This window comes from Camelus bactrianus, chromosome 6 (assembly GCF_048773025.1).
Source record: "Camelus bactrianus isolate YW-2024 breed Bactrian camel chromosome 6, ASM4877302v1, whole genome shotgun sequence".
Lineage (NCBI taxonomy): Eukaryota > Metazoa > Chordata > Mammalia > Artiodactyla > Camelidae > Camelus > Camelus bactrianus.
Window position 1 is genome coordinate 65,338,030 of NC_133544.1, and position 26,867 is coordinate 65,364,896.

The following is a 26,867-nucleotide window of genomic DNA, read 5'->3' on the forward strand; positions in this document are numbered from 1 at the left end:
TCAAGGGGTATGAGCAGTCTTCCTAGACTTAAAGACACGGCTGCTAAGTTTTCTCATGGAATCCTTGACGTCTTTATTTCTGAGAGTATAGATTACTGGATTCAAGAGGGGAGTGAAAATGGTATAAAATACCAAGAGCACTCTGTCTATTGGAAAATTTGTGAAAGGCCACACACAGATGAAAATGCACGGGCCAAAGAAAAGAGTCACAGCAGTGAAGTGGGCACTGCATGTGGAGAGGGCTTTGGAGGACCCACCAGAGGAACGCTGCCTCACGGTAACCAGGATGAATGTGTAGGAGATCACCAAGAGGAGGAAGCACACCAGGGCAATCATGCCACTGGTTGAGATCATGAACACTCCCAGAATGTATGTGTCTATGCAGGCGAGTTTAATCACCAAGGGGAGATCAAAAAAGAAACTGTCCACTTCGTTGGGTCCACAGAAGGGCAGATTCACAGTGAATGCTAACTGACTCATAGTGTGGAAGATGCCGACCATCCAGGAAAGAGTCACAAGCCCCACACACGTTCTCCGGCTCATGATGGTTAAATAACGTAGAGGCTTACATATAGCCACGTACCTATCAAAAGACATGGATATCAGCAGCACAATCTCAGCAACCCCTAAGAGATGTAGGAAGAATATTTGGGTGATGCAGCCTTCAAACGAGATGGCTTTGTGCTCACTGAAGAAATCTGCAATCATTTTGGGGGTGGCAAAGGAGGCCAGAGACATGTCAATGCAGGAGAGATGGCCCAGCAGGAAGTACATGGGGGAGTGAAGGTGTGGCTCTGACACAATGGTGAGAACAATGAAGAGGTTCCCCAGTACAGTGGCTGCATGGACTCCAGAGAAAAACAGGAAATTGAAGACCTGGCGTTTCCAAGAACTGGAGAGACCCGTAGGATGAATTCAGTTATGACTGACTGATTATTCCAGGCCATTCACTCTGATTTTGAGAAGGACTCTGACATTTCCAAATGGAGGAGAAATAGGAAAAATACAGTGATCAAACACAAAGTGAGGGGTTTTTTTTGCATAAAACAATGTAGTGGTTGCCCACCACTAGATAGTTCCCTGCTGTGTCACTCTCCTGCTCATGGTTATCAAGTATTTCCCCCACGGCCTTTCCAGATGTCTTAACTGATTCAACTCAAGATTAATTCATATAACCTAGCAATCTGCTTACAAGAAAAGTGCAAATCTTCACAAAATAAATAAAAAATTCAGCTCTTTGAATATTTACTCCTCAGTTTGTAAAAAAAAAACCTAAAAATTTTCATAACCAGCTGCTAGCAAGTTTTGAAGGTGGAGGGAATGGGAACCTTTGTCAAAACATCATGATGACAGGGAAAGACTGGATGAACAATGTTTGAGAATCACGATTGATTATTAGTGGGAACACAATGATGCAAAGGATTGTGGGCAATGGTTTCTCGTAGTGGGAAGGATAAAGGAACACAACATGAGGGAAACAGGAATAGAGAAACATAATCTGTCTCAGTTTTCTAATGGAGATTGTTCAGAGTAAAAATGAAGTAGCCTCTTATTCTTAGTTCTTCATTTCAGTCACACAGACATGAATGACCCTGTCTATGCCACCAAGGCCATACATTTTCAAAGGCTAGTGAAAATGATGCAGTTAAAGCCTGACGGTTTCACACATTTCCATGTATTTTAAATAGACTTTGTTAAATACCATGCTGCCTAAAGTCAGACATTTTTTAACTGCTGTATTTTATAGACTTTCACCAAAACAGTCTGAAAGAGAAAACTCTTCCTGCTTCCAGAGTTCACTTTAAACAGGTAGGAGATGGGTTTATGTAGAGACAGAGGATAGTAATGGAGAACCTAGGAGAAGTTATGTAATATAACATGTCAACATTAAAACTAGACTGTTGAGGGAAACTCTTATTGAGATCTGAGCAGACTTTACAAAGTGCACTGAAAGCCAGTTGAAAAGATGTGCCCTTAAAATGCATGATGAACCCCTTTCATCTTGCCACTAAACCAAGCTTTTCTTTTTTCCTTCCTTTCCCTTTCTTATCGCAGTAAGTATACATTCTAAATGAATTGTTCCCAGACTAAACCAATTTATACATGCAATTACCCACACTCTGACTTTTTGTTCCCATGTTTTTTGCCCTTTAACTCCACACTATTCTTATGATTTTCCCATGGTAGAAACTTTTAAATTTGTTTCTGTACCCACATACCTAATATTAAATGGGTATCAGCCCAGCTCTCCCTTAAACTGGTGTAGCAGAAATAGCGGTGACCTGGGATTCAGAAAATGTGGATTCAAATCTTGTCTTAGATGTATGAGATTGGATAATTTGCTGCATCAACTGGTACCTTTGATTCCTCACATGTAACACGAATGGGTTGATCTAGGCAACTTTAGGATCCTTTCCACTCACATATTGATATTCTAATACTCAACTAGTACCTGAAGGCAGTGACAATTGCTCCAGAATGACGTCAGATCAACCCTCTGTCTAATTTATAGGTAAAGGAGGCTCAAAATCTCTGAGACCTTTGTATTAATAACATCTGTATTGATATGAATTGACTCAATAAATTACATGGCATGAAAAAGACCAGCTGCTGTTTGGGGAATAAACAAATGTTCAAGTTCCAGTGGGAGCTATTAAAACATCCAAGTTGGTTTGGCCAGAGTTAAAGATGGATCACAAAATGGTATGATTATTCTTAAGTGCTTTATGTACATGGCATGCATATGACGGGATGAGAGAGATGTAAGAAATCACCTTTATCTTGGATCACAGCAAAGATAAGACAAATGGGATCTGTTATTTGACTTGGGGGCTGCAAATGTTATCTCAGTTCCTCCAATAATATATGAGAATGAGCCTGTGCTTCCATTTGGAGAAAATTTTATTCAGTAAGTAATAGTATTAACGAAAATATCTGTACATCTTACAGTTGTTTTAAGATTATAATGTTCACCAAAAAGAGTTCTCTGTGATATTGGGATATGATATTATTAAGATTTTTTGCAGGTGTGTTTCTCAGAATGAACTTCAAAACATTTTAGGAAAGTACTTTCTCATTATCTTACATTATGTGGGAGGTATTAACCAATGCAATTACCTGAAAGAATGGTATATTAGACACTTAAAAATTGGGAAGAAAAAAGTAAAACTGTTGGGGGAGGATATAGGTCAAGTTGTACAGTATGTGCTTGGAGTGCATGGGGTCCTGGGTTCAATTCCCAGCACCTCCTCTAAAAAATAAATAAATCTAATTAACACCCCCACAAAAAGTTAAAATAAAGACAAAAACAAAAACAAAAAAAGTAAGACTGTATATTTTTACAGATGATTTTACTGTATATTAGAACCCAAAAGATTTAATGGAAAAGACACCACACACAAAAAAAAAAAAGTAAAATAGTCATTTATAAAATTAACATGTAAAAGTCAATAGTATTTTTACATATAAATGAAAGGCAAGTGAAAAGGACCAACAAAAAGAATCCACACATTTAAAGGAGATGTCCAAAGCCTATGTGAAGAAAAGCATAAAGCTCTCCTATAAGACACAAATACAGACTTGAACAAACGGAAAAACTTGAACCATGTTCTTGAATTAGAAATCACAACATCATAAAGATGTCAGTTCTCCTTAAGTTAATTTGTAAATTCAATGCAATCTAGATACAAATAATACCAGTCCTCTTTGATCTAGATAAACTGATGACAAAATTCTTCTGGAAAAAGGATATGCAAAAATGCAGGAAGAGTCAGGGAAACATTTTAAAAAGTAGAGCAATGGAAGAGGATTACAGAAGATTATTGAGAGTTATAAAAGGCATGAAAACATACTATAAAGAGGACATAAGTAAAACTAGGTGACATTGATGAATTAATATACAAAGAATTGAAAGAAACAAAACGGAAAACCTAAAAATAGACTAAATTGCATATGGAAGTGAAGTGTATCATAAATGAAGTTCCTAAAATGAGTGGGAGAATAGGCACTTTTCAACAAGTGGTTTTGAGATAACAGGATAGCCACCTGGAAACAGGTAGACCTGTATTCATTCTTCATACCTTACCTGTAACTGTTCAAAATGGGAAGGATATTTAGATGTAAAAATTGAATTTCTTTATGATCTGGGAGAGGAAATCATTCCTAACTATACCTCAAAATCCAGAATTAATAAGGGAACATTATAAATTTTGATTACATAAGTAAGTGCTCATGGCAGAGACACAAAAGCATAGCTGACACACAAATGAATACCTAGAAACAATATCTGCAACCTTTTAAGACAAAGCAATGATATGTTAATATATAAAAAGCTACTAAAATAGAGAATAAAAAGATCAGCAATCCTACAGAGCAACGGGAAAAGCTGTGCAAATGGCTAACTACATAAAAGATGCTCAAACTCTAATAAGAAAAATTAAATTGAGAAATTGTTTATCAATTAGCATAGGGTAAAATCATTTCTATCAGACAGCAAAATCTAACAGCTTGAAAACCTACCATAAGCCGATACTGTGGTGAGGTTATGCCAGTAGGGGAGTAAAATGATACAACCCTAAGGAGGGGCATCTTTATGTACTTAGAGATATCTCCAGATGGAGGGATATAATAGGGTTGAGATATCAAGAATAAAATTAAAACTTTTTTGTCTTTAAAAAATTAGTTTTATTGAGGTATAACATGTATACAATAAAATTTGCCTATTTTAAATTAATGAGTTCATTGAGTTTTGAAAAATGTATAGTCTTGTAAACACTACCATAATCAAGAAATAGAGTATCTTCATCCTCCACCCTAAAAAACTCCCTTATGCTCTTTTGCAACCAACACCCTCCTTCCACCTCTAGTCCCAAGAAATAAATGGTCTGCTTGCTCGCTCTCTCTCGTTTTACCTCTTTTAGTATTTCATATAAGTTTAATCCTATAGTATGTTGTCTTTTGATCTGTCTTCATTCAGCATATTGCTTTTGAAATTCATCCAATTTGTTGTGTGCAGTGGTAGTTCATTCCATTTTATTGCTGAGTAGTGTTCAATGGTAGAATATTTCACAATTTGTTTACCATTGCATCATTTGATGGGCATTTGAGCTGTTTACAAATTTTTACTATTATGAATAAAGCTGCTATGAAAAATTATGTACACACCTTTGAGTGGACTTAGGCAAATATTTTTCCTCTTGGTAAATAGACTTGCTGGGGATTACGGTGTTATTTTTAACTTTAAAAGAATCTGATAAATCGTTTTCCAAAGTAGTTATACCATTTTTGCCTTCCCACCAACAATGTGTGAGAATTTCAAGTGATCTCCACATTCAGTTTTAAATTTTAAATTTTAGCCCTGCTAGCATGTGTAACATGGTATTGCGTTTTCATTTAAACTTACATTTCCCTAATAACTAATGACACTGAGTCTTTTTTTCAAGGCATGACCTTTTTCATACGTCTTCTCTGGTAAAGATTGTGTCCAAATCTTTTACACAGTTTTATTCAGGTGCTTTGTCCTCTTAATATTGAGTTGTAAGAATTCTTCATATATTGTGCATACAAGTCCTTTATCAGATGTATGTTGTACATTATTATTTTGTAATAACTTTTAATGGAGTAAGTTCTATAAAAATACTGAATCACTATACTGTACACTTGAAGCTAATAAAATATTGTAAATCAACTATACTTTAAAAAAAATGACCTTCTTTGAATATATCTGGCTTAGTTTTTACTTAGGTTAGGAATTATATCAGTCAGAATTCAACCTTGGAAGCAGAGGCACTATGTATTATGGGATAAGGGATTTACCATAGAAATTAGACTTTGAACAACTGTGGAATGACCTGGGGAAGTGCAGATATAAAATGGGGAGTTACAGAACCAGAGGCAGCAGCACTAACCTGTTAGTCTCAGAAACCAAGCCCACATAGGCAATGAAGGAGGAGTCATTAAGGGAGAGCTGGTAGAAAAACTATGTGAAGCTGTTCTGTGGGTCTAAGCAAAGCACGTGGTCAACGTCAGCAGCTACCGCTAATTCTTGAATCCAGAAATTGTTTTCCTCCAGGCAGTGGTACACCTCTCATTTACTTAGCATTATCTTTTCAAAGAGCAGAAGTTTAAATACTGATTTAGCCCCAGTTATCAATTTTTTATGGTTTTTTTCTTTTTGTCTTTCCTGACATTTTTGCCTAACTCTAGGCCACAAGTCTTTGTTTTATTCTAAGACTTTTATAGTTTTAGTTTTTACATCTATATTCATTTCCAGATGATTTTTGTGTAAGGTATAGACAAGGATTGAGGCAATTTATTTACTTTTGCATATGGTTATCCAATTGTGTTAACAAAGAACTATTAACATAGGCTATTCTTTCTTGTTGAATTACTCTGGCAGCTTTGTTGAAAATCAGTTACCATAATTGTGAATTTCTTTTGGACCCTCCATTCTGTTGCATTCATCTACTTATCTACTCTTAGGCAAACACCACACTGTATTGATTACTATAGCTTTACATTACATGCTGAAGACAGATTGTGTGAACCTAAAAAATTTGTTCTTCTAACAAACTATTTTGGCAATTTTAAGTCTTTTGCAATTTCACAGAAATTTTATAATGAATTTGTTTATTCTACAAAAGCTTGCTGGGCTATTGATTAATATGGTGTTAAATGTATACAACAATTAGGAGATAACTGACATCTTCATATGATTGTATCTACATCCATGAGCACGGCCTGCCCATCCAGCCTCCCTCTCTTATCTCTTTATCCTGGGACCCAGGCAGATGGAATAAGAGCAATAGTGCAATCATTCATTGAATCATAAGACTTCTGCTCATATGTAGCACATGAAACTTCTACTCATATTACATTGAATAAAGCAAGTCATATTTCCAAAGCTTTGGTAAATAAAGTGGGAATTATACTCCTCCCACAGCAATGAAGGGTTCCTGAAGAGATGGACTAGGTAAAATAAGATAGCCAATTGTTCAATAAATAAATAACTCAAAATGACAGTTATATGGAATTCTGATTTTACTAATCTCAATAACATTTACATTACTGATACCTTAGTCAAAGTGATCTTCTTATACCTATTTCATTTAATAATTCCCTGCCTCTCTTCTCGAAACCATCCATGTAAATCCTTACAAAACATTGACTTCAAATCATCATAATCTGCCTAGAGTCTTACAGTGTATCTTTGTCATCCTTTACATCAAGTTCTATTTTATAGTGGCATTCTTGTTCTTCCAACCTGTTGACTGAATATCTTGTTCCTGTAAATAAGTTCCACTATTTTATTCCCTACATGTTTTTTTTCCCTTGCCAAACAAAATTTTAGTTTTCATTATAGGTCAAGTTCATGACATTTCTTCTGCAAGAACACTTTCTTTATTTACTATGCACATTGTAAATTTTCCTTTATCGAAAATCTAGTTCACTATCTTTAAGAACTGGTTGAACAATTGATTTTTTTGGCTGTATTTTTTTCACCAATTTTTTTTATTTATATCTATTCAATATCTGCCAAGGAACTATAAATTACCTGAAGCAGAAGGGAATGTTTCTGGATTTTATTCTTTACTGCCTTTAGAGCAGGGTTAGATAATCAAGTGCTTATTAAAATTCATTGACTTGCTATCTCCTGCTACCTCAAATGATGGCTTTCCCAACTTCCATTTCCTGAATCTCTCAGGTCCAGGTAAAAACAATCATTGTAAATTCCCATAAGACTCTGGATATATCTTACTGTTGTGAAGCAAATAATACCATTTTTGTTGTTTAATAGATCCCATTGCAAGATGACTTCTTGGTCAATTCCCAAATCCCTACAACACCCATTTTACCTACAACTGCTAAACAACTAATGATTCAACTAGGTCATTTACTTATATTTAAAATTGCCTCCTATATGCTCTCTGTTAGAGCCTACTCAACACTGAATAATCTAAAGCCTGGATTCTGTTATAGATCTGGTAAGTTAAAGACAGCTCCGCTGTCTGCCTTCCATACATCCATCTCCTAACCCCTATTCCGCGGGGCTGAGATCAATAAAATAGTTTGCATATGTTGGCATATATGAAGGGAGAAGTCAAACAGGAGTAGGACTAATGAGATTGATCTTTGAGTTCTTTCCCATAGAAATAATGTGATATCCTTTAGGAGACAAAACAAAATTTCAAGTCATAAAATTATAAGTATTTGTACATGGAACAGACTGCTGTTTAAAAAAAAAAAAAGAAATCAAGAAAAAAGAAGTAAAATGTCTTTTCTTGGGCTGTATGACTACTGTGGTAATACTATATACTGTGTATATATACTGTGTATACTGTGTGATAATCAGTCTTCTGCCACTGGATAAATACCAGCAAAACTAATTTTCTCTGTGTTTCTGATGCGTTTCAATCAGACAACTTTTATTTGTGCATATGTTAAAAATTCTTTGGAAATTTACAAGAGTTCTGCAACTGTTCATTAAAAACCCTCTATAATGTTGCCTAAAAGCCCATGTCACTTATATGTTACATATTTTTTATATGTTCTTTCAGTAAGGATATCCTTATGGATAAACTCTAAATGACTAACCGTGTGTGTGTGTGTTTAACACATTGTGAGTCCAAAGTAAGTGCTTACTAAATGTGAGCTATTATCTTTAGGATTGCACAGATTAATGGACAAATATGTGGATAAGTAAATATTTAAGATGATATAATCTCATTTGGATTGCCCATTAGCACCAGAAGGGAAAGTGTTATTTTCACCATCTATGACTTAAGTCGTATTTCACTATGATCTCTAATATCCTATAATTATCTTTCAAAACAATACACCAAAAATGAGGATGGAAAGAATAGTAAAGATAGGTTTTCATAGATGAAACAAAGTCTATGGAAGTGGATTCTTGGACATGGAGCTTTTGCTTCACTTGACTCATAGTTTCTCTTGATGTTTTTCTTTAATACAGACTTCCGCCTATCAATCAGGACAATGGACGTGGCCAACAAGTCTGCTGTTTCTGAATTTGCCTTGCTGGGACTCTCTAACTCCTGGAAACTACAGATGTTTTTCTTCATGGTGTTTTCACTGTTTTATGTGGCAACAGTGGTGGGTAACAGCCTCATAGTCATCACAGTTATAGCTGACTCTCACCTGCACTCTCCTATGTATTTCCTGCTTACCAATCTCTCCATCATTGATATGTCTCTTGCTTCCTTTGCCACCCCTAAGATGATTACAGACTACCTCACTGGACACAAAACCATCTCCTTTGATGGCTGCATCACCCAGATATTTTTTCTACACCTTTTCACTGGTACTGAGATTATTTTACTTATGGCTATGTCTTTTGATCGGTATACTGCAATTTGCAAGCCTCTCCGCTATGCTTCAATCGTAAGTCCCCAGGTATGTGTTGCTCTTGTGGTGGCTTCCTGGGTTGTGGGGGTCATGCACTCAATGAGCCAGGTCATATTTGCTCTCACATTACCATTCTGTGGTCCCAATGAGGTAGACAGCTTTTTCTGTGACCTTCCTGTGGTGTTCCAGCTGGCATGTGTGGATACTTACGTCCTGGGCCTCTTTATGATTTCAACAAGTGGCGTAATTGCCTTGTCCTGCTTTATTCTTTTGTTCAATTCTTATGTTATTGTCCTGGTTACTATCAAGAATCATTCTTCAAAAGGATCATCTAAGGTTCTTTCTACCTGCACAGCTCATTTCATTGTGGTCTTCATGTTCTTTGGGCCCTGCATCTTCATCTATATGTGGCCACTAAGCAGTTTTCTGGTAGACAAGATCCTGTCTGTGTTTTATACCATCTTTACTCCCATTCTGAACCCAGTAATCTATACTTTGAGGAATCAGGAAGTGAAGACAGCTATGAGGAAACTGAAGAATAAGCTTTTAAATTCCAACAAGACAACTTCTTCATATTATTTTTAGTTTTAACTTCTAGTTTTAGTTAACTTCTAGTTTTATTCCTAGTCATTAAGTGCCACAATTTTTGTGTGCATGGCATATGTTAGGTTCTTATTTCTATAGTCCTCACCAAATTGCAACTGCCAAAACTTGTGACAGCACAAGTTAAGTTCATGTTAAAACTATTCTCATACAAATATTTTAAATATACTTTCAATGTTAGAAAAGCAAGCTGACAGAAGCAATTTCTTGCAGAAGCAAAGAATATCCATAAAAATGCCAAAACTGATTGTTTCAGTTAGGAAATTCAATATTAATACTTTATTCATTGGAAAAGAGGAACAGAAAATGAGAAGAGAAAGTGTAGATTAAAGGAGAACTAGGAGATAATGACATTTACAGACAACTAACAACTGAATTACTCAATGAATTGTCCCTAAACTACAACAAATTGTCCCTAAAGTAAGATTTCTATAAGCCTTAGAAATTCTATACTGCTATAGGAGGAGCCCCTCATAGATAGGTGATGATTTTCTATGCGCATCCCTGAGTCATTACTACTTAACATTTAAACAAACTTGTGAGTTCTTCTATTAAAGAAACTCTGGATATATTTCATTACAAATATTGATGAGGTCCAAAGAAAAATGCTATAAGTAGAGAAGTCACCACCATTGACATTTAGCTAATAAGCAAAGAAATGTAGTCATGATAACTCCTCATAATGCCAACTGAATAAAGAGGCTACAGAATTCTGCAAATAGAAAATAGTATGAAATGAATTTCAAAGCAGTACACTTGCTTCATACAGACAACTAATGTCAGTTTAATGCTTGGAAAGTTAAAATCAGAATTAAATTAAGAGGGAGAGTTTATGACAATAATGAATTAATGGAGAGTTTATGCCTTCCTTTTAAAGTATTACATTGCTTTAAATGGTCATTAAATTACTTTTTCCTTTTAATATTTGGAAGCAAAAATAAGAAATCTGTGCTTAGTAATACACTATCAAAGTAATAGTTCTGTATATGAAGGATTTTTGTTTCTGGGTTTTTTTTTTGTTTTTTTTTACTGTTTTAGATGAGAATGCTAGGTTCAAAGTTAGCTTCAAGGGTCAGAAGGTATCATTACCACCTGCTGGAAGGTACTGGAATTGCAAGCATTGAAGGTCAAGAAATCTCTTGGATGCCTTGCTTTGCAAATCATCTACTTTAATTGATGGCAAACGTGAAAGAATTAACCATTTTTTCATTCACTAAATGATATCTATGAAATATGGTGTCCAATATATTTTCCAGCTTGCATCCACAAGAGGAAAGATCTGTTGCAACCATAGTGTTTGATAGATATCAAGTTGTTATTCTTTTCTGGCATTATTGAGTAAACAGAGAAAACCAAGAATTCTATATGCACTAATTACATTGATTGATAAGAGAGAAGTCAAGAAAGTAAAATTCCTAACTTTTCATTTTAAGCCAAATGATATGAGGAATTTTTTTTCCTCATCAGTGTGTATTTTTTATTTTCTTCATTAATGTATTAAACAAACAAGGGAACAACTTTGCAGTTTAAAAGTTGTACATTGTGTTTAAAGTCTAGGCATTTTTGAACTTGTTGAATAAAATGTCTGCAGTATTAACACAGGAAAAAAGTGTTTATATCTGCAAAATAATAGCATAATTCTATTTGAAATAGGGATACAAATGGAAGAATTTTGGTTGTATGTGTGAACTTTCAGTTTCAGTTACATCTGCAAATATGTTCAGGATGAAGGAACACACAGAGAAATTTTCTAGTTGTTGTTTTAGAAATGCTCCAAATAATTCTTTCAAATAATAGGAAATATGTTTTTAAATGAATTGCTTTTTGCAAGATAAAACTGTGGAGTCTTTTTAAAGGGATATCATCAATCTTTAGTGCTTATGTGGAGAATTCTAAAACTTAAAAGACATTTGCCAAAAACCTCAACAGTATAACTGATCAGCAGACAATTCTGGAAGGCAAGTCAGCAATGAAACTGAGAAGTTGAATCGAGAGTAAGGCCATGTAGCTGAGAATGAAAAGGACCATAGATAGCTTCTGGAGAATTTCCATATATAAAGGGAACTAAACACTTTCTCTGGTGCTCGGAATGAGCAGTCAACATACAAGATACCTCTTCATATTACATAAGCACTTAAATCTTTTGTTTTGCTTTTAGCGGGGAAGTAATTAGGTTTGTTTGTTTGTTTGTTTGTTTAATGGAGGTGCTGGGGATTGAACCCAGGCCCTCGTGCATGCTGTGCATTCACTCTACCACTGACCTATATCCTCCCCCCCTAAATCTTAATCAGGAGTTACAGGTGGATTATTTTCTCACCATGTCTCCTCAACACGATGCTGATAGTTTTACCAAGTCTAAGTACAGTGACATGGCCACAGGCTCCTTAAGCAGTTACTAAAGATGGTGCCATTTGCCACTAGGGCATCTAAAGGCAGAAATAATGTTTTGCAAAGCATGCTAGATGAAAAGAAATCAGCTAGTAAAAACATACCAAGTTGAGGATAGCTTTAAATGGTCTGAATTTCCAATAACACAATTGAAGGAGCAATAAGATATGGAGAATTTATAAGAAGACTATGTTGACAAGCAACCTCATATTCCTTTAGGTGCTTGGGAAATCTGGCAATGCCAAACCTCTGAGCTTTTAAAAATTGTAAAAAGCTGCTTTGTAAAATTGAGCAGTATAATTGAATGCAGGTGAAAAAACTATAAAAATCAGGTCTAGCTGAAATGATAAAATGTAAATTGTAATACATGAAGGAATTGTCATGTGTAATGACAATAAAAACTGTAAATGATGTATACATCCAAAATCATTTGAGGAAAATTTCAGAATACTATATAGTGCAGTGATGATGGATTTACATTGAAGGTGAAGTTTTAGACCCCCTCCTTTGCATGGTTTTTTCCCAACGCCCTGGAATGGATCCCAGCAACCATTTATCCTTAATTTTGGCTCTTTTTTTTCCTTAAATAAGTCCCTTTAGATTTGCATAAACTTTAGGCTCTGCAGACCCTGGATCCCCCCTGAATGTAGAGATAAAAGACTTAGACTCATGCATCTTTTTATCCATGTTAAATGCCTATTCTACTGTTCGTTGTTGGTGTAAACTTGGGCAAGATACCTAATGTCACTTAGCCTCAGTTTCTACATCTGTAAAAGGACATAATAATGGTACCTGCACCACAGAGTTGTTTGAGGAATTAAGTCATTCATATAAAGCATGTGTCCAATAAATGTTATTATAATATCATTCTGAACAACTCTGGATATTTTTAAGGAACCTGGTACTCCTAAGCTAAAAATTGACATGTTTAATTTGAAAGGTAAATTTTTATTTTATGAATTTTAAATATTTGTGTCTACATATGTGTGCATAAAATTAATGTGTATCAGGATTAACTTGGAAAATTGAAAGTAACTTCCACTAGAAAACTACATTGGTTCTTATATTAATTCACGCTTCTAGAAGCTTGTTTTTCTCACTGCTCATAATTTTTATGAATCAAGAGAAATTCCAAATTTTTGTTTAATTATTATTTAATTGCTTCTTTATAATGAGTAATTATTAAATTATTGATTTTAGATTGGATTTTCACCACGATTTTGAACAGAATAAGAATGATGATTTTTGATCCTCTATATTATTAAAGTGAAGACATAGATAAATAAATAGATTAGTGAATAGTAAGTTAGATAGATAAGTAAAATTTTGTGTATGAACCGTTTTATGTGAATAATTTTTCTACATTGACAAGAGCCTGAGATAATGTGATCACTGGACTCTGCTGCCAAATGGAAGAAGTTCTTGGAAGATGCCAGCATTTGAATATATTCAGACTCTTTATACACATGCTTTCATACTTAAACAATGATCAATGAAACCTTGCTTCTCAAATGAACTTTTAGACAAAACAGTTAAAGCAAAATTGATGAGAAAGCTGAAATAACCGTCTTCTCTCCCTGCGTCTTCACTATTATTATTTTGCATGGTGACCTCTGGATGCATGTATCCAGATTGAAAGCCAGGAGAAAAAAAAACAGCCATGGAAACCTAATTCATATAAACTTCTTGCATGCACTCTCAGTCCAATAAAATCCACTGAGCAATTTGAGTCTTTCAATTTATATGCTTCTGTTACAATGGTTAATTTTATAAAGATTAGGCTATATTTTGTTGTTGTGAATTATTTTTAATGCTATTAGTTATACCATGAGGTAAATACACGCAACGTATGCAGTAGTTAGAAGGACCAACATCCCAATAAGATTGGAACTGTGACGTGGATCATGGGTTGATATACTCTGTCTGTATGGTTGGTGGTATATTTCAATTGACATTTTATCTTTTTCTTTCTGATTTTTTCATTAAATACATATATATATTTTTTTCATTAAATACATATATATATATATACACACACACACATACATACATACATTGATGCATCCCAACATGTAGCATGTACTAAAATATTGTGTTTGTATTTTTATATTTTAGTCCCATAATTTACACTGCCAAGATAGGGAGAAGGTGTATACCAATTTATATTTAACTATCTCTTTACAATTTACTGTTATTAAAGAAATGTTTAGCCCTAGAGGTTCCAGGTTTTTTTCCCTTCCTTAGTAGCCTTTTTATGACTACTAATTGCCAGCCTACTATTAATTTGCCTACCTTTGTTTTTTGCCTTGTAATTCTGCTAATTCTCTGAAGCCATCAATAAAAGCTTAATTTTCCGCTTTTCCACTCACCAAAGCAAATTTAAAGGAGAAAGTGTATCTTAGACTGAAAATACTAGTGCTAGAAAGTGCACTTAAACTAGGAATTTGTTTCTACATAATTCTGCATCTATTGCTACTTTTTCATCTTGTCAGCATAATTATATCAGATGGCCTTCAGTGAAGAAAAGAGAAAACACTGAAGATATTAGGCAGATTTAACACAGTGTGTTTGATGCTTATGAAATCATTGGAAGAGCTAGAGAAGTAAGACTTGGGGGCCACTACTGGAGTTGCTGGGTTCCAGAAGAGACCCCAGTAGTGAGATTTTAAGGTCAAAAAGCCTCGATGCTACTACCATTGCCTCACTCTCTTCAACACCCGTGCAGCTAGTGCAGAGTCACTAGGATGCAGGTCCGGCTGCCGCAGTCACTTCTCCCTGCATCTCATCACCTTGCTCACCAGGAGCGATTACACCCGTACTGCCCTCTGCCTCACCTCTGCCTTCTAAAGCTCCTGTTGGTGCACCTAATTGGTGGAAACTAATTTGCATAGAAAACTTTGGCTATAAAAAGCAGTTTACAGATTTCAAGTTTTTTATGCAACAGAAACATCCTAGAGGAGGGTGGATTGGAGGCTGAGTCAATCAGTAATATCTACTATAATGATATTCTTTTTTTTTGTATCACTGTAGCCTTGTATTATAGAGTAAAACCAAGTAAAGAAAAATACACAAAATGTATAGCTTAATGAAATAGAAGGCAAACACTATTATAAACAACCACATCTCAGGTCACAAAATAGAACCTTGCCAGACACCCCTGAAGCTCTCACATTTGTCCATTTCAAACACAACTCTCTCTCCTCCCCAAATTAACCACTACCCCAACTTTTCCAGTAATACATTTCCTGCATTTCTTTACATTTATATGCATACATGTATACCCAAGTATACATCCTAAGACATTCAAATTTCATCTGGTCCACTGTGTTTCCTTTTCTGTTAACCTACAAGTCTCCTTCCTACTATCCCTTCCATTTCTGAACAATTTATCCTTTGAAGAACTATTTACCCTGCAGCATCTCCCTCAGTCTGGAATGTGCGGGTTGCATGCATACAGTACAGTTCAACATGTACCTCTGTCCTCTACATTTTCTGCAAATCACAAATAAAGAGACTGACTGGATCATATGCGGTTGGATACCATCTGCAAGACAAGTATAGATGGGGTTGTGCTCTTTTATTCGGAGAACCCTGAAATATTGCTGTCTGTTTTTGGAATGACAGCAGCTAGTGTTCAGTGCCACAGCCTGTAGTCAATGTCTTTAGTCATTTTTGTTGTCTGAGGCTTCCTCTCTACTCTAGTCCTCAGGAAGGCCTCTTGAGGATGCTATTCTCTGAATTCTTGCATGTTGACAACAATTTTTCTGGTTCCTTAAACTTGGAAATCAGTTTTGCTGTAGATTCCTTGGCTATCTCTTTATTTCCTCCAGTATCTTAAATTTAAATATAACTCTTTTTGTAAGCAGTCTAGAGCTTGCAAAACCTGAACTTTTCTTTATTCACTCTAGAACATTATAAATTAGAAGTTTGGGACTGATCTTTTGAATTTTTGAAGGGAGGCATTAAGACCCCATCCTGGTGTTTATCTCAGTGGTCTGTCTAAGCCAATTAGATAGGATTCCATTGCATCTGAGAGATGTTTAAGACATTTAAATTTCTCAATTTTCTTTAAGAATCTTAAATCTACCTATATAGGAAGGTTCTTCAAGAATAACATATAATTGGGTTATCATCAATATACCTATTTAAGTTATCCAAGTTTTAAAAGGGAGGCCATACAACTTTTACAGCTGTACTGCTTCCTTGTCAAATAGAGTTTCTACCTGGATCCCAGAGTCCTTTTGGATCTGCTGTCCCCATCTCTCATTTCTCACTGGCTTTCACACATGGAGAAAAAGAAGTCTGAACTGAAGCAACTAAAATAATCATGGTGCAAAGAGATTACATGGCTTTTCCTTACTGTACAGTAAAAGAAAGAAAATATGTGATTATACTGTAAACTATAAGGCAGGTAGAGGCTAGCCTTTCTGTGCGCCTGTTCTACTTAAATCTCATTAGTAAAGCACACACCCCCAAAAAGAAAGGGGGTGAAAACCCATTTACACAGACTCAGGGCTCTCCCTGAACCAGATCACTGCTCCTTTATCTGTGGACGAGGGGATGGTGATTTCTCACCAGTGAGGTAAGGCATTCTGCTCACATTACAAATTTTGATTCTTGAACTGACAGCTCATTTCCTAGTTTATTTGGAATAAAAATGTTTCACAATGAAATAAACTTTCATTGATTCAGATTAATGCTCTAACTCGATCGCATTCTCAGTCCTAAAAAGTGCCTGCTTTAATAGGAAAACGTTACCTTCTTCCTTTGAATATGAGCACTCGTCAACACCTCCGATTCATACAGCAATGCCTCCATCTTTTCTGTAAATCACCTGCCAGTAAGAACAAAACAGTGGTAACATAAACATTAATAAAAGTGTCTACTTTTTGTATTTTTTGAAGCTTCCCCCCACCGCCTTTTTTTCTTTTCCCTTACCAAACCCCCTCTCCCCCCTCAAAAACAGAATCCTGAACCTTTGGAAATAAGAAAAATAAAAGCTTTATAAGTAAGTCATAAGTTAAAAAAAATCATAATGGCAAGGATAAAAACATTTAGAACTGAAGAATTAAAATAGACTACATATCAAAACTTCTGAATAACATTTTTAGTCCCAAATACCAAGTTAAAATATAGAAAAATTAGTAAGCTTGGGATCCAATATGAGAAATCGGGGGAAAAATATCTAAAGAAGAGTAAAAGAGTGAAAGAATGAAAAATTATAAAGATAAGAGCAGAAAATAATGAAATTTTCTCTGACTTTCTCAATGAATCAGCTTAAGCTCAATACTAAAACCAGTGAGGATACTAGAAGAAGGGGAGTTTTCAGACAATTTTGCTTTTGAATACAGCACATGTATCAGTCAGCATATGATGAGCGTAGATGAACCATAAAGAGTGACACGGATTAAGGGATTAACTGCAAAGATTAGACTTCACACAATAATGAGAATTAGTGGAGAGAACCATGGAAGGTAGGTTGTTGCTTCCCAAGCTGGTGTGAATCTGAGGTTGCTGAGCAAGACTGATGGCTGAGAAGAAAAGCTGAATGTGGAATCTAAAGTGTGTCTCCTGTTGACAGCATAAAAGCGGGTCTTCTGTTCATCTACTCTGATAATCACTTTGTTTGGAGTATTCAGTTAATTTGAACTTAGTGTAAACAATTGATGTGGTAGAATTCACATTTATAAGTTTGTGATTTGATTTCTGTCTGTTCCGGGTGGGTCTTATCATGCCACTCCCTTTAATACACACAATGCTTTTCCTCCAATGGCTTTTTACCATTTTTAGGAGAAATTCAGAAATTACATAATATTTCTTATCTAGATAAATCCCATATACTCTAGATTTAAGCCACATTACATTTCTTATAGTTCTTCAATTTTATACCATCACTTTGACCTTTTAGATTTTTAAAATAACTTTATTGTTGTGTAATTAACATATAACAAAATACATGTATTTAAAGTGGTTAATATTCAAAATAAATTAACAGCTCATACTACTCAACATCAAAAAAACAAAGAACCCAATTTAAAAATTTTGCAGAAGACCTGAATAGACAGTTCTCCATGCAGATGGCCAAAAGGCACATGAAAAGATGCTCAACATTGCTAATCATCAGGGAAATGCAAATCAAAAGCACAATGAGATATCTTCTCACACCTGTCGGCATGGCTATTATAAAAGAGTACACAAATAACAAATATTGGCAAATATTGGAGAAAAGGGAACTCTCATACTCTGCTGGTGGGAATGTAAACTGGTGTAGCCACTGTGGAAAACAGTAAGGAGGTTTCTCAAAAAACCACAAATAGAACTACCATATGACCAAGCAATTAAACTCCTGGGTATATACCCAAAAAACCCAAAACACTAATTTGAAAAGATACATGCACTCCAATGTTCATAGCAGCATTATTTACAATTGCCAAGATATAGAAGCAATCTAAATGTCCATCAACAGATGAATGGATAGAGAAGATATGCATGTATCTACAATGGAATACTACTCAGCCACAGAAAACAATAAAATTTTGCCATTTGCAACATGGATGGACTTTGAGGGTATTATGCTAAATGAAATAAGTCAGACAGAGAAAGACAAATGCTATATGATATCACTTATATGTGGAATCTATGCAAACTAGTGAATATAACAAAAAAGAAGCAGACTCACAGACACAGAGAACAAACTAGTGGTCATCAGAGTGGAAAGGGGAGGGAAAGGGGAAATATAAGGGTAGGAGATTAATAGGTACAAACTATTATGTATGAAATAAGATATAAGGATATATTGTACAATACAGGGAATGTAGTCAATATTTTATAATAACTATAAATGGAGTATAACCTTTAAACATTATGAATCACTGTATTGTACACCTGTAACATATAATATTGTACATCAACAATACTTCAATAAAAATAAATTGTATGAAATTAATTTTATAAAATTTAGGTGTATATTAGTACTGGCTAAACTAAAACTTCTGTTTCCTTTATGATCTAAAATACTGCAAGTAATTTATAAGATTTAGTTCTAGGACTTAAAAAAATCCCGTTAGTATTCTTTTTTCCCCACACATTTTGCATCAAAGAGATCCAAAAACTAATTTAGCATGTAAAAATAATTTTATAAAAATTCAAGGGAATAGTTTTCAAATTCACCTTTCTTTTCTTTTTTCCTCCTTATATACACAACTTAAAGGACTTTACACACCACATTTCCTGCGGCTTTATAAAGTCACTGGATGTTGGTCAGGTACCATTTTGTCATTTTATCTCTAAAACTGTGTTGATATCAAAATATGACAGTTAACCACTTTTAAATCCATAAAATATTTATATAATGCAGATGAAGCTTTATAGACATTTGGCAGTAAGACCATATAAAAATAAAACAAGACCCCCATCATACATGATCTGAATCAGGTATTTACTGGGCCCTCATATGGTATCTGAACACTGGTTTAAAGGGCAGCAAACTCAAAGGCAGTTACTTTGGAGATCATTGAACATGCTGATCCAGAAGCACATTACAATGTCACTGCAGTATTATATACTAGCCCAACTTCCTCCAAGGTGGCTTCACTCTAGAGGGTCAGGTCCAGCTGATGCAAGGACAGATGGACCACACACATCTGCTCTGTGGAGGTATCATACTCATGCTATGCATTCAGTGATTTTTAACTTAATAGGTCCCTGTACTATACTTTCACTTCCTTCTTGGTGTTAGTAGTATGATCAAAGATTTTTGGACAGCAATGACTGCTAGAGATACCTCATATACAGTTTTTGCCCATAATGTGGAAACTGCTTTAAGTCTATAACTCCTTGGTAAATAAAATTGATTAGAGTTGTCTTGTGCTCTTCTTTTAAAACACACATTATCCTTGGTTCTTCTTAGGTTTTAACCCAATTATTCTGTTTATTTTCATAAGAATATAAGGGTTTCCTTTGGAAACACCCAAATCAGGGTCATCCACACTCATGCATGCTTCAAGTAAAGTAGAAGGAAGCTGACAAGCATTTATAAACTGGGCCTTTCTGTTCAAAAAGGACTCCATCAGGACAGATTATGAAATCATTCTGTTCATCTAACACAGTTTTAGAAAATTATTAAGGTCTGCAATGAATCCTTTATAGGAACTTGAATCAGACATAGTGAATGTGTGTTCAATGCAGTCACTGGTTTGGGAAAAACCCTATATCCTGGACTAGGAAGCTGGTCATGATGTTTTGGAACCTCATCTTTCAGAGTCTGAAGCATAGCTCACATTGTGAATAAGAAGACTAAATAGAAGACCCACAGAAAGCTAAACAGAAGAGCAAGACAAAAAAACTCTTTCTTCCCTCTTGCTACCAGTCCAGGAAGTACTGTTTCCTGTTGGGCTGGGTGATGGCTCAGAATGTGCTCTTTTGTTGCCACTGATACACACATCACTAACGTTCTTTTATTGCTTTCTTCTTTGCGGACAATAGAGGTGAAAGCGGAGAGTCTCATCTCCCAAGGAGAATATTTACTGAGGCATCACCCGGATGGAAGCAGATAATTCTGAGAAAGCAGCATCTCAGAGACTCCAACCCCCCAGCTCTTGGCAGTACATCCCAAGTGCTCACTGCTTGTCATGTTGTAGATAAAGAGCTTCTGCTTATCCAGGTTCTGGTTGAAGCTTTTCTCCTTCATCATACTGGTATGTGTGTAGACAATGAGAGGCTACTTACAGATAAGTACTTTGTCTTACACATTTTTAAAGTTCTTATTCTGTGGTTTTGCATGTAGTAGATACTCTATTTTCACACATTTCTGAATTATGTTTAAATGGGAAGTGAAGAAAAATTAAGAGCTATTTTGTCTTGCCTAAATGGTTTATCATTTTGCAATACTGTAATTTTGCTACACTTTTCATTACAGTAAGTAGAATATGTCTTGAAATAATATATATTTCTCAGAAGACGTTAATGGAACTGAATTGGACCTGCAGAGAGTAAAAGTTGCTTTATGAGAGTCCAATTACAACTCTAGGAAACGCTCAGATATTTTATTTGTGGATACATTTTCATAGGAAGTGAATTATATACCAGTTATAACAGACCATTAAAACAACTAATCTATAGATAGGGTGGAAACATGATTTTAAGAAGCGTGAATCCCTAGATAAAAATGATATTTGTTAGTCTATAGTATGAAAGGGCTTGTTAGCAATGGCCCCACTGGGACAAAATTACTCATCAATACAAAATTTTCACCTCTACCTCCTTTTAAATAGTATATAAAGTACAAGGAGTACCGCAAGTTGTCTAAGAAGACCCTATTTCTCATATCATCATGATACCTCAGGGTATGCATGTGGAACTTATGAAATAAAAAGACTGGACAAATTCCAATTCTCCTAGTGAATCTTATACAACAGCTGAGTAATGACTCATGTAAGTTTTAATACTTCTGCCACTTCATATAGCTCTCTGTAGACAAACTATTTTAATATAATTTTCTATTGCTTTTAATTCTGGGAGTGAGATTGAATTTGTTTCTTCTTGTTTGAACTGTTAAATTCTGAGATAAGTCCATTTTTCTATATGCACTAAACTTTAGGCTCTCTTCTGCTGACTCAGCCACTGTTATTTCTAAGTTTATTCCTACAGTCATGGCGTGTGATGTGGTGTCACATGAATGGTCAAATGTTCACTTAAATTCAATTGCTTCATTATACACATAAGCACATATTTTTTTGTTTAAATTGTTGCATTGATGTTCACGGAAATAACTATGACAACATACCATTTTAGAACACTTAGCATACAGGTTCTACAATGAAAAATTCTAGCTCTGTCACTTGCTTGCCATATGGCCAATCCAACTATTCAATTATTTAACTTGAGATTTAGTAACATAAGGATGGAACCATACTTGAAGGGCTATTATGAGCATTCTAGATTATACTATTTTATATGCATAGAGTTATTCAAGATTGTGTGTGTATATAGTCTAGTGTCATATAGATACTTTATACTTCTGTTTATATCCATATGTCTACATTTCTATGTATAGTCTTGTAGAATTCTTAGCACATAATGAGAAATGGAGGCTCATTATCTCATCTAAATATTATAACATATATATAAAAATTTGATTATATCCTGTATATAATTCAATTATATCCTGTATTTAATAGCTTCCAGATTTTCACAAACATTGTGTTCTGGATGTGACTGAATCAAGTACTATACACACATACACACATATATATGTGTATCTCCATACATATACACATACACGCACTTAACATCATTTCTAAGGAACTGAATGAAAATAAAAAAAATTTTCCAAGTGGACAAATTAGAGAAATAAAAAGTTACTATATTCAGTTATTTCAATGGCATTTGGTTATTCTAATTAAAATCACTGATGGATAATTTATGAGCACTTACTGTGCACAGTTCTGCTCTCAGTTTAGAGTGACCTACTGAGATTATTTCAGGCTCTGTACTTTCCGAGATCCTGTATTTGTGTGTGTACAGGCTTCAGGAATCCAGATGATGAGTAACGTATCCACAATTTAGTGTTCGGAAAGAGCCACACACTCAAAAATCTCAATCTAACACGTTTTTATCAGGAAAAGTTGAAAGTCCACCTTCTCTTTTGCACATGACTTTCAGCTTGCCTCTTATGAAGTTTTTTTTTTCATTTTAAGAATTTTTATTTGTTTCTTTATCTTTAATTTACCTTATAATAACTTTGGTACAGAAGGGCACATCCATATGTTTTTCTATAAGATTCCTATTAAGTTTACAGGGTGCAGAGTTTATGAAACTATTCAAAATTAAATAACGAAAGGCAGAGATGTGGAGTAAGATTTGGTCTTGTTCCTAGTTCTATACACAAAGCACTGGGTGTCTTTCTTAGGAATTATAGGACTGAGTAATTCAAGAAATCTGTCTATCTTAAAGTATTCTCTTGTTCTTTTAAATTTATGAAATTTTACCCAAATTAATAGCATGCAATTTTTTGTGTGATATTCAAAGCAGTCCAATTAAATTGGATTCTTAAGTACACATCTCTAGGTCTAGCTCTAGAGAGTTTCAATATATCTATTTTTGCGTCACTTCTACACTATTTCTCATAGAAAAATATGTAAAAGCAATTGTACAGTAAAAAAAATACAAATGATCAATTTGTGGATTAGTGGTCAACTCCACTGATAATCATTAAATGCATTGATATATCAATAAGATGCATTTTTATATAGGAAATTAGTAAAAAAACAAAAACAAAAACTGTAATACACCATCTTGTCAAAAAAGTGGGGAGGTGAAGAATGGGCATTCTCAAAAATCATTTTAGTGAGATAAGTTTTGGTACAATTAACTTAAAAATTCTTAAGTGCATAATTATAATAATGTATCCTAAATAAATGTATATAACCATAAAGTTTTAGCTAAATAAAAGCAAAGTTATTATATGTTAATGATTCAGAAAGTTAGAAACATCCTTACAATAAATAAACACATAAAAAAGCTGGTATAAAATCACTGTATTGACGCAGGAAATATTTATTATATATTGTTGAATGGTAGGTTATGTAATAATGTGTAATGTGTATACAATGATATATGTTTTATATATACAGTTATTATCTCTATTTTCTCATTAAAGATAATTTTTTATCATAATATTTGATTTTTCTAAATTAAAAAATAGAAATGTATTTTTTTTAAAAGTGCTTTACTGTTTTTTTTTTCCAATTGAAAAGGTAATATATACACATTGCACAACAGAAAAATTCAGCAAGCACAGAAATGTATAAGGAATAAATTTGTTGCATTTTTTTGCCCAGAGATAACCACTGTTAACACTTTGGGGTAGGTCTTTATAAGCTTTTCTTTGTATGTAACAGTAGCAAGAGATTCTCATACAGATGATTTAGTAAATAGGTTTCGCACCCCTCTAGGAATTTTACTTAATTCCAGATAAAGAAACAGAGGTTTGGACAGTTATTATTTTATTTGACTGCAGATTTCACTAGGTATCTGCAGAAAGGAGCATGATGACCTTGAATTCTTAAGGGGAGAGATCCACTGAATGGGTGGATTGCCTCTCAAGAAGCAGTTTTTTTTAGAGTTTTCTCCAAAATACACAGATAATTAGCCAATGAAATAAAACCAGTTCTCTTTAGCTGATTTGAAACAGAAAACTTCATTTAATTTATTTGGATCAACAAATATTATTGAACATCATCCATGAACAATTTACTGTAAAAAAATTAAAGAATAAAATAAGACTTCTTCAGAATCATAAAATCTGTTTGCGTAAATAGACAGGGAAAACAGATCGAAAATATCAGCACTATATCCTTTTTTGTACTTGCTATTGACTGAAGATTAAATATTAAACTTACATAAATTCAGAGTCACTGGTGAGAAAGAGCCATTATATATTTACGGTGAGTCTAAATTAGGAGTTATTTAACAAAAAAAAGATAAAAACGTGGAATTAACACAGTTCAAAGCTATGGTGAACTGATGCTGAGACGCTATGGGTAGTTCTGGGAGAGGAGCCTGGTGATACCACCCTCACTGCTCAGGAAGTCTGATGCCTCTGTAACACTCACTGAAAAACAAATGCTGCCACTATTTTTGCTTTTCTCTTTTTCTTCGTAAAAGCAAAAATCCTCTTCAGATTTCTTTAAGTTAGTGAAAACAAGTACTAATATAAGTCTTTTGAAAAAGTGGTGTAAAGCCAACTTTCAATAAACAGGGGATACCTGTAACTCTCTGAATCCTAACAATCCTGTGAGCTATATACTATTAACTTCTCCAATTTACAGTTGCAAAAACTGAAGCGTAGAGTGTTTAATTAAACTGCCCAAGGTCGCATTGCTTGGAATTACAAGAGATAGCATTTAAAACCCGTCAGTATGACTCTGGAGTTTCTTTCCAACTTATCAGCCATTTAAAAATTGTGGAGATGAAGGTTAAGTGTTTATTTTTAGAAGAAAGCTATCATGCTGGGATGCAGAGATGAAAGCCAAGATTATACAGTCATTACGAAATAAATGATTGTATGCAATGTGTACTTTGTGTGCTAATAAGGATCTAAAGTACATAAGTATGTTGAGTGGAATTTGATATCACACTTGGCTTTGTTCGTTACTCTCCCAATCTTAGGATGCTTTTCCATTTCACTTTACAGGAACATTTCTGATCCAATTTCAGAAATTTGAAATCATGGACCAAGAGTGACTGAATTTGAATTACACAGTCTTTCAGGTTCTCGAGAGCTACAGCTTTTCTATTTTGCATTTTTCACACTTTTCTATTTATCCACTGTGCTGGGGAACCTCCTCATTGTGCTCACAGTCATCTTTGAACCTGCCCTATATACACCCATGTACTTTCTACTTGGTAACCTCTCCTTCATTGATGTGTGTCTGTCCAGCTTTGCCACCCTCAAAATGATTGCTGATTTCCTTGTGGAGTGTAAGACCATCTCTTTTGAGGGCTGCATGGCCCAGATATTCTTCCTGAACGTCTTTGGTGGTGCTGAGATGAAGGTCCTTGTGGCCATGGCGTACGATAGATACGTAGCCATCTGTCGCCCCCTGCATTATGTGACCATCATGAGTGTGCGCAAGTGCACAAGCCTCGTGGCGGGCTCCTGGCTCCTTGGGTTTCTGCACTCAGTAAGTCAGTTGGTCTTCACAGTAAACCTTCCATTCTGTGGACCCAACAAAGTGGACAGTTTTTTCTGCAACCTTCCCCTGGTTATCAAACTTGCCTGCACAGACACCTTTACTGTTGAGGTCTTGATGCTTTCAGACAGTGGGCTAATGGCCATGAGCTCCTTTGTGCTCTTGCTGGTCTCCTACACGGTCATCCTGGTCACCATGCGACGGCATTCCTTGGCAGGCATGGCCAAGGCCAGGGCCACCCTGACTGCCCACATCACTGTGGTGACCCTCTTCTTCAGGCCCTGCATCTTCATTTATGCCTGGCCTTTTAGCAACCTCCCAGTGGATAATGTTCTGTCAATATTTTATACTGTTTTTACCCCTCTTTTAAATCCCTTGATCTACACCTTAAGAAATAAGGAGGTAATATCAGCAATGTGAAAACTAAGGCACCGAGAGTGAGTTTCTAATGGTCTCCAGCTCTCCCTTGTGATAAATAGAAGCTCATAATACAAGACAGCTGGGGTCCCCTCCTCTGTGAATCATTGCTACATCTCAAATACCAAAGGACGCACTTTCTTCCTTTTCATAGCATTTGCTTTCATAACAGTAAACAAACCATCTTAGGTAACAGGAGGATGGGACATCCTGTATTTTGCTTATGAAATAATACTTATTTGATTCAGACTGAAAGTCTTTATAACGTTGGGAAGGGGGATGCTTTCCCCGTTACTTTTCATGAGCTCTTGTGGCTAGACTAATAATAAAATTGACACAAGACGGATTAGTAGGAAAAAAAGAAACAAATTTTCATTCATGTACATGGAAGTCTCAAAGAAA

At 35.0% G+C, this 26,867-nt stretch overlaps 3 protein-coding genes and 1 pseudogene across 3 annotated transcripts; 2 read left to right on the top strand and 2 right to left on the bottom strand.

Moving 5' to 3' along the window:
- On the bottom strand, positions 1 to 947 carry LOC105079810 (olfactory receptor 4K3). The gene is given in 2 exon segments (XM_010968657.3): positions 1 to 905; positions 908 to 947. Coding segments are annotated over 2 exon segments (945 nt in total).
- An 8,032-nt stretch (positions 948 to 8,979) lies between these two features.
- Positions 8,980 to 9,948, top strand: OR4K2 (olfactory receptor family 4 subfamily K member 2). The gene has a single exon (XM_010969949.3). The coding sequence runs from the start codon at positions 8,995 to 8,997 to the stop codon at positions 9,946 to 9,948; it is 954 nt and encodes a 317-aa protein (XP_010968251.1). The 5' UTR covers positions 8,980 to 8,994.
- Positions 9,949 to 20,127: 10,179 nt separating this feature from the next.
- On the bottom strand, positions 20,128 to 21,046 carry LOC105080738 (sodium/potassium-transporting ATPase subunit beta-3-like; annotated as a pseudogene).
- A 958-nt stretch (positions 21,047 to 22,004) lies between these two features.
- LOC105080664 (olfactory receptor 4K15-like) lies at positions 22,005 to 26,468 on the top strand. Its single transcript, XM_074364822.1, has 2 exons — positions 22,005 to 22,009; positions 25,595 to 26,468. The coding sequence occupies exons 1-2, from the start codon at positions 22,005 to 22,007 to the stop codon at positions 26,466 to 26,468; spliced, it is 879 nt and encodes a 292-aa protein (XP_074220923.1).
- The last annotated feature ends 399 nt before the right edge of the window (positions 26,469 to 26,867 follow it).

Bases quoted from the DNA above. Each gene is read 5' to 3' on its own strand.
- OR4K2 (XM_010969949.3), top strand. From the start codon at position 8,995: ATGGACGTGGCCAACAAGTCTGCTGTTTCTGAATTTGCCTTGCTGGGA.